This window comes from Cyprinus carpio, chromosome A21, assembly GCF_018340385.1.
Source record: "Cyprinus carpio isolate SPL01 chromosome A21, ASM1834038v1, whole genome shotgun sequence".
In the NCBI taxonomy this organism is placed as follows: Eukaryota; Metazoa; Chordata; class Actinopteri; order Cypriniformes; family Cyprinidae; genus Cyprinus; species Cyprinus carpio.
This window is the reverse complement of record NC_056592.1, coordinates 4,473,157-4,484,617: the sequence shown is the minus strand read 5'-3', so window position 1 is coordinate 4,484,617 and position 11,461 is coordinate 4,473,157. Positions and strand designations below refer to the sequence as shown.

At 34.5% G+C, this 11,461-nt stretch overlaps 1 protein-coding gene across 1 annotated transcript in view; it reads right to left on the bottom strand.

Annotated features, from left to right (window-relative positions):
• The window catches only part of LOC109056722 (1-acyl-sn-glycerol-3-phosphate acyltransferase alpha-like), a 12,085-nt gene extending 2,375 nt beyond the window's left edge, over positions 1–9,710 (bottom strand). Inside the window, exons 1-5 of the mRNA XM_042778652.1 lie at positions 9,252–9,710; positions 3,951–4,084; positions 3,578–3,753; positions 3,318–3,413; positions 80–152 (exon numbers count right to left, since the gene is read on the bottom strand). Of these exons, the coding sequence (XP_042634586.1) occupies positions 80–152; positions 3,318–3,413; positions 3,578–3,753; positions 3,951–4,084; positions 9,252–9,433 (661 nt within the window). The 5' untranslated portion in view covers positions 9,434–9,710. The remainder of the gene's footprint in view (positions 1–79; positions 153–3,317; positions 3,414–3,577; positions 3,754–3,950; positions 4,085–9,251) is intronic.
• Positions 9,711–11,461: the final 1,751 nt, after the last annotated feature.

Genomic DNA, 11,461 nt, shown 5'->3' with positions numbered 1-11,461 from the left:
TTTTTTTGGTGAACTATTAGTTTAATTTACACACAAAGCCTTTTGTTTCTCCATAACATATATTTGTAACATGCATCACCTGATTTGAACTCTTTCTCTTTTCGTAGGTAGAAGTTACTGTAGGAAGAGAAGACGATGGGTATGATGGGAACCTGAGAGAGAGAAAGAGAGACAGCAGGCAGTAAGTCAGCAGGGATTAGAAACGCTCTCACACACAGACTGAACTATCCTCCCTGACTAATAATAGACCCAGAGAGTCGCCGGTTCTCATGACGGCACAGTTGAACAGTGTGTGTGAATGCATGTCAGATCAATCATCATTAATATCAAAAGATGTGACTCCAAATTATAAAGGAGTAGGAATGCCACAAAAAAAAAAAAAAAAAAAAAATTAAATAAAGATGTAAATGGACAAAAATATTTTAAAATGTTTAATTCATGTCTAAAAATGTAGGTAAATATAAAAATAAAATCATGCATTTTGCATACATTTCATATTTTACACATACGCATATAGTAAATAATAATAATAATAATAATAATAATAATAATAATAATATTATGAAAGAATCAACTAATAATTTTTTTAAAAGTTCTAAATAAACATTAAATATAAATAGACCAATATAAAAAAAAATCGTATTTATAAATGTAGATAAATATAACAATAAAATAATTTTAAATATTAAATAGCATTTTGAAAAAGGCTAAAAATATTAATATAAATTTTGACATATAATAAGTAATATAAAATGATCGACTACTAAAATTAACTCTAAATTTAAAATATACACAAATGGACAAATAAATGTTTAAAATAATTTAATTTGTGTTAAAATGCAGTTAAATATAACAATAAAGTGATACATTAATAACATTAAATTGCACATATTTTTTCCAAACATTTTTCTAAAATCCGGAATTTAAGCCATTCCTACTTTATTTAAAGTCTAGACCATGTAAAATATTCCTAGGGCGCACATTATGTCTGTACAATGCCCAAATGCAAAACACAGATATAAAAGATAAGATAAGACTTATATATAGACTTATATATTTATATAAAAGATAAGATAAGATAAGATAGTTCAGCTATTTTACTGTAACTAATGAGAACCATCAGGTCTCCATTATTCTGGTGTAGATTAAGTGATGTCTGTCCGCCTTAACTCACAGCTCATCTGGTATTGATTATGTCAGTCTGCCATTTTTGATATCAGTATGCATCATCACACACATGATTCATATTTCTTTATTCTGAACTTAAAAAGCAGCTACACACAAACTTTCTAAAATATTTAGTTTTCAGTCTCCTCATATGAACTTGTGACAAATGATCTACATAACAGTCATTACAGTTATCATCCAAAACATTTTCTTGTAGCCATGGAAATGTGGTTGTAGTGTTTTACTTTTAATTGAGAGAGATGTGTAAGGCTGGTTAGATTAGCTTCAAAGCTTTTTTAGCATTGAGCCTAATCAATATGTTAGTGGTTTGGTCAGCTGTGAAATAAGCTATTGTCTATTCTAAAACAAAAAAAGAGAAGCATTATGTTTTTATGACCTGCCCTAACATCCTGTTTCGAAAGAACATATGTCAAAACAACAAGAAAAACTGCGTTCAAACCATTTTCAGGGGGCCTTTAAAGCACTAACTCAATGGGAATTCAAAAAAACAAATGTACAAATCACAAATTATCTGTTAAATGACACAAATGGCAATCACCTGTTTTTGGCATCTCATAACTAACTAGCAAGTAACACCCCCATATTAAAACACTTAAAAATATTTTTTAAAATATAATACTTATTTTAAATGGCATTTGTTACGGTTTTTACTGTATATATATACATATATATATATATATATATATATATATATATATATATATATATATATATATATATATATATATATATATATATAGATATATATATATTATATATATATATATATATATATTGATATATATTTTTTTTTTTTTTTTTTTAATCCAATACATGCAAACTTTGTGAGCACGAGATGAGGAGACCAACCTTCCATGCTTAAAATGTAGTTAAATATAACAATAAAATTATGATCAGTTGAAATATGAATTTGCATTTTTAAAAGGTTAATAATTTTGCTTATATTTTTAGATTTTACACTTATATGTATATAAATATAATTATATATAATAAATAAAATATTTGTCTAACAATTTTAAATATATATTAACTGACAAATAAATACTGAAAATTGTTTACATCATTTTTAAGATTGTAGTTAAATATAACAATAAATTATTAATTTACATATTAAACTGCTTTTTGAAAGGTAAAAAATGTCTTCAATATATTTCTACATTTTACACATGTACATAAAATAAAAGAAAAAAAGAAAGAAAGAAAGAAAGAAAGAAAGAAAGAAATCAACTACCATTTTAAAATGAATATGAATTGAAAAATAAAGGTTTTAAATGGTTTAACTCATGTTTAAATGTAGTTAAATATAACAAAATTATGCATCAATAATATTAAATTGCATTTTGAAACATTTTGTGTGTGTATATGTATATATATATAAAAAAACTGCCATGAATTTTATTGTTCCAATACAATCCAACTGGCCTAATTCTCAAGTTTATAAGCAAGCCACATGAAAGAAAGAAAGAAATGCTAAAGGAATGTTTCGTGTGGCTTTGGAAATGAGTTTGTGCAGATGCAGATCAAATGCACTATTGTGAAAGTTTCTATGTGGCTGCGCTAAAACATCACAGGAGCTGAACACTAAATAACACAAGGAACGACGGCTACCTCTGCTGGTGAGGACAAGACGCAACACCACATGAGTCAAGAATCAGAACCAGAAAGAACTTTATTGCCAGGTATGTTTACACATACGAGGATTTTTGTTGTTGTTGTTGTGACAGATGCTTCCACAGAACAAACCCATCACAGTGACAAGATAGTAAAGATAGAATAAGTAAATAGGAAATAATAATAAAAAAAAACACAATATACAAAAATAGAGCATAGATGGTATTTGTGTATACAGGTGTGATATGTACAAATGCTATGAAATGTGAATAAGTATAAATGTGAAATAAATGTATAGATAGTGTTAATGCCTAGTTTATGGTTTATGAGATGGATTACCTGAAGGAAACCAGTCAGTCTCCCTTACAACCTTTGACCCGTGACACCAGTTTCATGGGTTAATGAGGGACCTTTGAGTTCAAGCTTGCTCTGGTTGTGCCAGGTAAATGACGAAAGCTATGTACTTTGCACTTACAAGTCAGGTTATATCAGGTCAAGTGTAAGAGAAGGACACTCACCTGTGCTTGAATGGCCAGATGAAACGCTCCCTTTTTGAAAGGCAAGAGCCCGCCGTTCTGATTCCGTGTGCCTTCTGGAAACACCCACAATCGGATCTAGAGAAAGTTCAATGCAATCACAAAAGGAGTTTGTTTACAGCACCTCTCAAGTTAATGAAGGAATTATGCTTCAGTGGGATCATAGAACATCAATTAATAACCTAAAAGCTTCAAACTGAATGAATTGTCAGGTAAACCACCATTTGTCAGATGTGACAGACCTTGTCGGCCAACATGGTTTTAGCGGCACCACTCATGACGTTCTTGGCGTCTCTGGTCTTTTGGCGGTTAATGAAGACGATTCCTCCCAGCCAGCAAATCATGCCCACTGTCCCAGCCCATATCAGCTCCTTCTTAGCGATCATCGTGCAGCGGTCCGGCAGGATCTCCATCATGCCTGCAGAGAGGAGGAGAGAATCAGCACAGAAAGACTGGCTGCACTAGTATGATCATGTGACATCTGGGTGTGCATTGAATACATGCATGGCTTTTTTTTGCCAGATTGCGATCCTAGCCATGCTTTCATAGGTTAAAGTGTTAATAATAGTAATACCGAACACACTCAGTGTTGATTGGTTGTGTATTTTTGTTCACCTAGCACATCGAGTGATGATTGGTGGTTGGAGATGATGACGTAGGGACCGTCTGTCTGTAGATGTTCCCAACCGCTGACCTGATAGCGCAGACCAAGGAAGTACTTCACATGGCGAACCATGAACCTGATGACCCTACAGGAAGCAAAAAGACATTTCAATCCAGAACATGACCAATAACCATTTCTTCCTTGCTTCTAGACTGATTTTAATGCAAGTCTATGGGACTTTTCCACAGTTTATCTAGGGGTGCAATGGTTCTCCGTAAATACAAAATAAAAAAAAACGAGCCGTACTGTTCTCCACCAATGCACTTGTACCACATTTCAACTTAAATCTGACAATCTCTGTAATATGGCTTGTTAAAATTAACAACACATTTCTGATTATTCAGTGCTGAATTTTTTTGTACATTTTTTTCAGTATTTTGAGATGAATAGAAAGAAGAAAAAAAAAAAAAACACACGACACAACAGACATGCAAATACTGACAATGCTAAATTTAGTGACAACGTGTCTAGCTTTCTTACACAAACAACAAAAGTGCACTCTAATAATAATAATAATAAAAAAAAAAAGCATTAAAAAATTACCATTTTGTTTTGGACATTAATTTGGCTAACATCAGGGTTTTAAAAAGTAGCTCAGTACTTCAATCAGCTATGGAACTGCATATAGTACTATCATTTAATTATTTGTATTAGTTACTACACATGTCCTAAATAAACTCTATTATCACAAATGTCAAGCTGTTCTCTAACACGCTACCCTGCTGGTACACAAGCAGAAAGGAACACAAGAGTTTAAAGCCTGCCAAGCTCGGCGGTTACCGTATATCTTAAACTTCACAAGAAGTTTATCAACATTACAGATCACAATTTAGCTTCAAAGGTACTACAGTGTATTTGAGATGTATATTCCATCGTAATTTACTCACCCTCAGGTCATTTCAAACCTGCTTGGCTTTATTATTATTGTGAAACATAAATGGAGATGATCTGAAATGTACAGGTCATGAAGAATATAGTTAACTCAAAAAAATAAAAAATAAAACGTTAACTGTATTTTTCCTTTTCCTTTTTTTTACTTGACAAAGCAATATTTCTCGTTCTCATTTAGTTTAACTTGAAGTGCTAAAATCACTAAAACAAAAACATTAAAAAACAATAACTAATCAAATAAAAACTCCACAATTACTAAAGCTTTCAAATTAAAACAAAATAGAAAATGCACAAATTAAAACATTTCAAGATCCAAGATATTTAAAAAACTGTAACCGTATCTTCTGAAAGATACCAAAATAACACTGGGTCACTGGCACAGGCCTCTTTTTTCCAATTTATTTATAATGCCTTGTCATCTCTCACCTTTTACCCAATAAGTTTGGCATCCTTGCTGGATACTGGACAGATTCACCTGTGATCTACAAACCCCACACATGGCACTGATAGCTTGAATCACTAAACAGCCGGCATAAAATATCAGTGAACTTCAACTTGGGAGAGATGATTGTGTTTAATAACTGCAATAAATGGGTGTCTGGTATTCTATGGTGCCCAGTGTGTTCATTGTACCATGTGTGTGAATGAACCAACTGTTAAGAAGAGCAGAAATTCTGTAGTTTTTAGTGAGCAATAGTCTCTAGCAGAACATCGGGACAGGCACAGACAGGAACTTTTGTGTGTATGCAGACCTCAGATCTCCAATTTTCATATCACATGCACTCTATTAGTGAAGGACACACCACAAGGCTGCTTTTCATAACAGGTGATGCAGAACACACTGAACACAACAGATCCTGAGTGTATTTCACTCAAAACACGGACAAATAATAAATAAAATATAAAAAAAGCTAATTGATTTTATTTTAGTGTAACTTTAAGATCTAAAATACCTAAGACTGAAAAAAAAAAAAAAAAAAAAACTACAGAACTATATAGACATTGCTTAAAATAAACTAATACAAACGACAAAAACACATAATAAAATGACTAAACCCTAACTATAAAATTACTACAACTATAATAGTACATCAGCTGGTACAGCTGACATCACGTGTGAAATGTCTTACTCCTAAAACAGCATTTTGAAAATTATTTTATAATTAGCATGCATACAGCCTTTAAGGCCTCTTAACTGAGATTACATGAAATATTCATACTTTCAAAAATGTCACTCATCCAGGTCTACACTTATCCTGAAAACATTCATATCAATTGTAATTTAACATCTTGGTTAGTGATACACAATTTTTTATTTTTTTTTGCATAAACTGAAATTAAAGTTCTCATTTAGCCAAAAACGACAATAAAGTTAATTTAATAATGAATGAATTAATCAAATTTATTTAATAATCAACACTTCAAAAAATTATTATAGTCTGGCGCTTCTGACTCACAGCCTGTAAGTACGTTTTTTATTTTTAAATAATTTACCAATGATGATTTAAACGTGTTTTGAGCAGTAGAGTAGTGCTTGTTGTTTGTTGTTTCTCAGATCACAAATGCAGACATGGTTTTGTTTACGCGGTGCGTATCAGTATAAGTCATTATAATCAGTAATTATGTCCCCACTGGAAGCAACAAATGCCTCGTTTGTAATGGGTTTTATCGTGAAGGAATCTATTTAACCGGATCTTCTTAGTGAACCGGTCGAACCAGCTCAGCAAAACGAACTGAATCATTTGAAACTGTTTGCGTCTCCAGTTCGCACTAATCCACAAATAACTTAATCGGTTTATAAATGTGCCTTACACTCTTTCTGACACGAAATAAACCAATTTCCCGAGTTATTCAGTTACTCCTAACAGTACATTGACTGAACTGCTAAAAAAGAACCGATGATGGGATGTGCACGAGCAGAGCAGCTGGTCTGAGTGTCGTGCTACTGGCCTGAGAGATGGGATAGTATGTTAAGGGGCGGAACATTTCTGTCACACCGAGTGGCAACCTCCTTCTCTTTCTCGTGAAGCCAACAAGGAAGTGACTAAAACTGCAATTCATCGACTGGCCGCTTGAGGCTGGCTGCAAAAGGGAGTCAGTCCCATAGACTCCCCATGTTAAAATGCCCAACTTTTCAGCAGAAAAAAACGTTTACAGCCTGGTTCAAAAAATTATTTTGGTCTAAATAGCTAATTTTGCCCTTCATGTCAACTGTGAGGGGGGTGAATATTTTTTTTTTTATAACTCATCCATTTAAATTATATTAAGCCTTAAAGTTCTGCATAATTATGGGCGAAGCCACTTGAGTGACAGGTGGATTGCTGCTGCTGACACTGCCATCGTGCAGGGTGGGTGTGGTTTCAGTAACCAGCTCCCACCTCTTTGCCCATTATTGATTATCTGGAAGTGATGCGCTGCCAAGATGGAAATGGCCTGTGTCATGAGAAAAAGAATCCCCCCTCGAAATTTGGTCCGCTTAGGACCAAGACAGTAGCTGTTTTAAATGCCTGATCAAAAGCTGTCGCGATAGCTTGTAGTATGGCTAATCGGAGATGCGGTAGCTTGTTTTTTCAAACTAAAATAATTTTATAAAAGCAACTTACAGAATGTAATCTGTAAAAATAAAAAAATAAAAACGAGAAATGTTTGATTTCACAACCTATAGCTTCGGTTATATACTAGTGTATGAAACATCTAATTTAAAAGACATTAAAGGTCATTATAACGAAGTTCAAACGACATAAATCAAAGCGCGATTTTGCAGGAATTGTAATCAGGCGCTAAAAGTAATACCCATTAAAAGTTCGTTGAGCCAATGGGATCACTTGGGGTCCTAAGCGGACCCGATTTCGAGGGGGGACTCGATTTCTCATGACACCGGCTCCGCTTTAGGCTTCAAAAACGCTCTTCAGAAACCTACGGGTGACGTCACGGACACTACGTTCATGTTTTTATACAGTCTGTCACACGCTTGAGGCATTCGGCCAATCACAACGCACTGAATAGCTGGCCAATCAGAGCACACCTCACTTTTCGATGAGCTCTGTAAAAATCTTCAGAAGTCGGGGCATAGAGGAGAAACTATAATGTACATTATATGGAAAATAATGTGTTTTTTGAACCTTAAACCGCATAAACACATTGCATTACACCAAATACACAAAATAATGTAACAGCATCATATGACCCCTTCAAATAGTTGCTGTCCTAGAAACTTGTTTCCATGATGATTTGTTTAAACACATTAAATTCCATTCTGCTCAATGGTTTTGGCCCTCTGAAATCAAAAATTAACATTTTTTTTCAGCCAAATATTTTTGGTTGCCGAAATTTCAGTGCATCAGGAATTCATACCGATTTTTTACAATTTTGCTTTATTTGCGAGGGGGAAAAGAGATTAAAATCACTTCTGCTTCAAATTTTTTTAATGAAACGACACAGAAAAAATCCAATCACGATTAATTATTTGAACATAGTGACAATCCTTTTTTCTGTCAATCAGTGTTGGCTCACAGTGAGGGACGTTCGAGTTCTGTTCTAGAACGTCTGTTACCATGACAGCGACATTCTACAGTGTCACGGAAGCTTTTAAAGCGACTTTCGGCGCGAACATTGATTCTAAACTGATGGCCTGGAATCCGCAATTCTATCGATCAACTGTCCAATGGTGAGAACGAGTGTGACTGTTGGTTTTAATCTAGCACCATCGACCAGCATGAACTCTGCACCAGCGGAGCCGTGAGACCAATCCATCACGACCTCATTTATACAAACTAGAAAGTCTTAGAGCATGCGTAACTAGCAACCTACATCGGTTTTACACCTTCCCATCATATCATCAGAAAACAAACACGCTTTGGTCGCCATCTCTGGCTTGCACGAGACGCTAAAGCAGCTAGCACGCAGCTTAAAGACCCACGAGCGGCGAAACACTCGCGCTAACCACATATTTACATCGCCTTAAGTTGTTAAACAACACAGAGCTTCATTTTTTCATGCATCACCCTGATAACGTATTAAAGATACTAAACAGAGGCCTGCACGTGTTCTCGCGTGAACTCAGCTGTAACGTTACTTAGCGAGCTGGCTAAAGATTCACTACCGTGATCCGAACATCTGTCCGGGTAACTTAAACAGATGCAATGCATTCTTCACTTCAATCATAGGAAGCATATGTGGGTGCATAAACGAGCAATTCAAAATATGTAATTGCATGTATAATTTAATGTATAGTATGATATGTTTCATAGCTTATTTGTTACTGTAACACTATAACCACATAAAATGACAGCCCAGTGTCCTAAAGCAATGCACACGTGTAGAAACGAAACATTATGTGACGAGCGTTGTTGGAAACTCACCTCATATTCTCAATGTCCCTGCCGCCGCTTTTAAGAATGCAAATCGGAATGGTGATAACGGCCAGCAGCATCATGTACGCCACATAGAAGCACTTTTTGAAATAGAAAACGAACGTGCTGCTGGTCCATAACAGGAGCGGGAGCACCAGCAGCAGCACAGGGAGCATCCACACGGCATCCATACCCGCGACCAGCGCCTCTTTCCCGGCTGTCGAGAAATGATAGAAGGTCAGCGGTGTGGAGTGGAGGGAGGACCGCGCGGGAACAACTCCGAACCGAGTCTACATCAGACACCACATCCAAGACGCACCCTTGACCAACTTTAGCGTTCCCCCGCTCGTCGTTTACGCAATATCAGGCCAATGAGAGGAATGTCAACAAGAACCAGGCGCGGGTTATCCACCGAGAGCGCTGCGTGCGTAACCTTTGACCGTATGCTGTGTGTAACTGGCGCTGTTCGATTCGCGAATCATTCTTATGAACCGGTTCTTTGAGATGATTCTGTCTCGGGATTTGTGAACGACCCACTTACAACTAGAAGTTTCCACCAAACTACTACAGTTATAGTTCCTTCTATAAAACTGTTAAACGTTGTATTATCAAACCGAGTCCAAAAATAAATACATAGGTAAAGTCCATAAATAAATACATAAGTAAACAAATAGAGAAATAAAAGTGTATAATGCAGTTTATTTTCATTTTAATTTTGTAACATAACTGGCTCTTTTTTTGTTTATGTGTGTATGCTTCGGCAATATTGTATGCAAAACAATAACTGACAAAATAAAAAAATTAAAAACGCAATAACAATAATAATGCATATTTTGCATAAAAATTGTTATACTTTAAAATATACTGTAAAAGATATTTTTTATAACCCTGAGAAAACGATGTTTAATAATTAAAATAATACAATGTTTTTATTGTTGTAGTCCAAACAAACTGCAGCAACAATATTAAAAATTCTAATAATGAGACTAATAATAATATACTACTAATGAAAATATGTTCAGACCACATTAATAGTGAAAATCTTGTTCTTTAATATTTTTTTTATTAATTTTATTACTTTTCTGACACTGTTTGCGTGTGTATTTATGCTTTGGCAATATTGTATGCATAACAGTCAATAAAATAAAAATGAACGAACACAAGACAAATAATAATAAGAATATGCAATAAAAACGGTTCTGGGTTATACTATACATTTAAAACAATTTTATGACATTGACAAAATTATTTATAATAATGCAGTGTAGTGATAATAATGCATTTTAGTCAAATGATTAAAGTCTATTGTTGTGTCGAAAAAAATACATTTAGGCCACATTGCTAGTGAAAAACCACTAAACAATCTTAACTACTAGAACAACTGTTTGATGATCAGGTTAAATTGATCAAATTAGTGAACCGTTTTCTTTAAACCAGTTCACTGAAACGAACCGTCCGAACGAACCGATTCGCTCAAATGAATCGGACTTCCCCACGCTCTCGTGCTGTGCATACAAGCTCTGCTGTAAGTTTGAATCCCTCCCATATGTGTGTTTCCGGGTACTGGTTGCTTGTGTTTCCCTGTCATGTGTGTTTGCTACTTGCAGTGTTACCTGAAACTATTTTATTAGAACAAAGACACAATATGCGAACATTTGTTTTGTGTAAGAAACGCCTGGAATGTTCTGGAACAGTGCAGTGTTCAGTTTCTTATGAAAATTTTCAGCGCGATTAACAGTCTTGAGCACTGATCCCACCGAAATACAGACTTTACAGCTGATTTGATTATGTAAAGGTGTCTGTGCATGATTTGCGTACTTTGTTCAGTCTGTGTGGGTATTTTACAGGCTGTAAATAAATTGGAAAATTCCACAGTGTATTAATAATTCTTATTTCTGCACTGTAAAATAAAAAAATAAAAAATATATATAATTTGAAGGCATTTTCCTTATTGATTTTTTTACAGGTGTTTTACCTGTATTTTGAATTTTGCATCTCCTTTGCCTTGTGTTTTAGAGTTAACAGAAATGTCCGTAAAATTATTAGGCAATGTTCTGGCAGAATATTACAAGTACATTTTCCATCCATCCATCCATCCATCCATGCATTCATTCATTCATTCATTGTGTTCATTCACACCCAAAAAAAAAAAAAAAAAAATGAAAATGACCTCATGATTTACTCGCCCTCAAACCATCTGACTTTCTTCTTTTAGACAA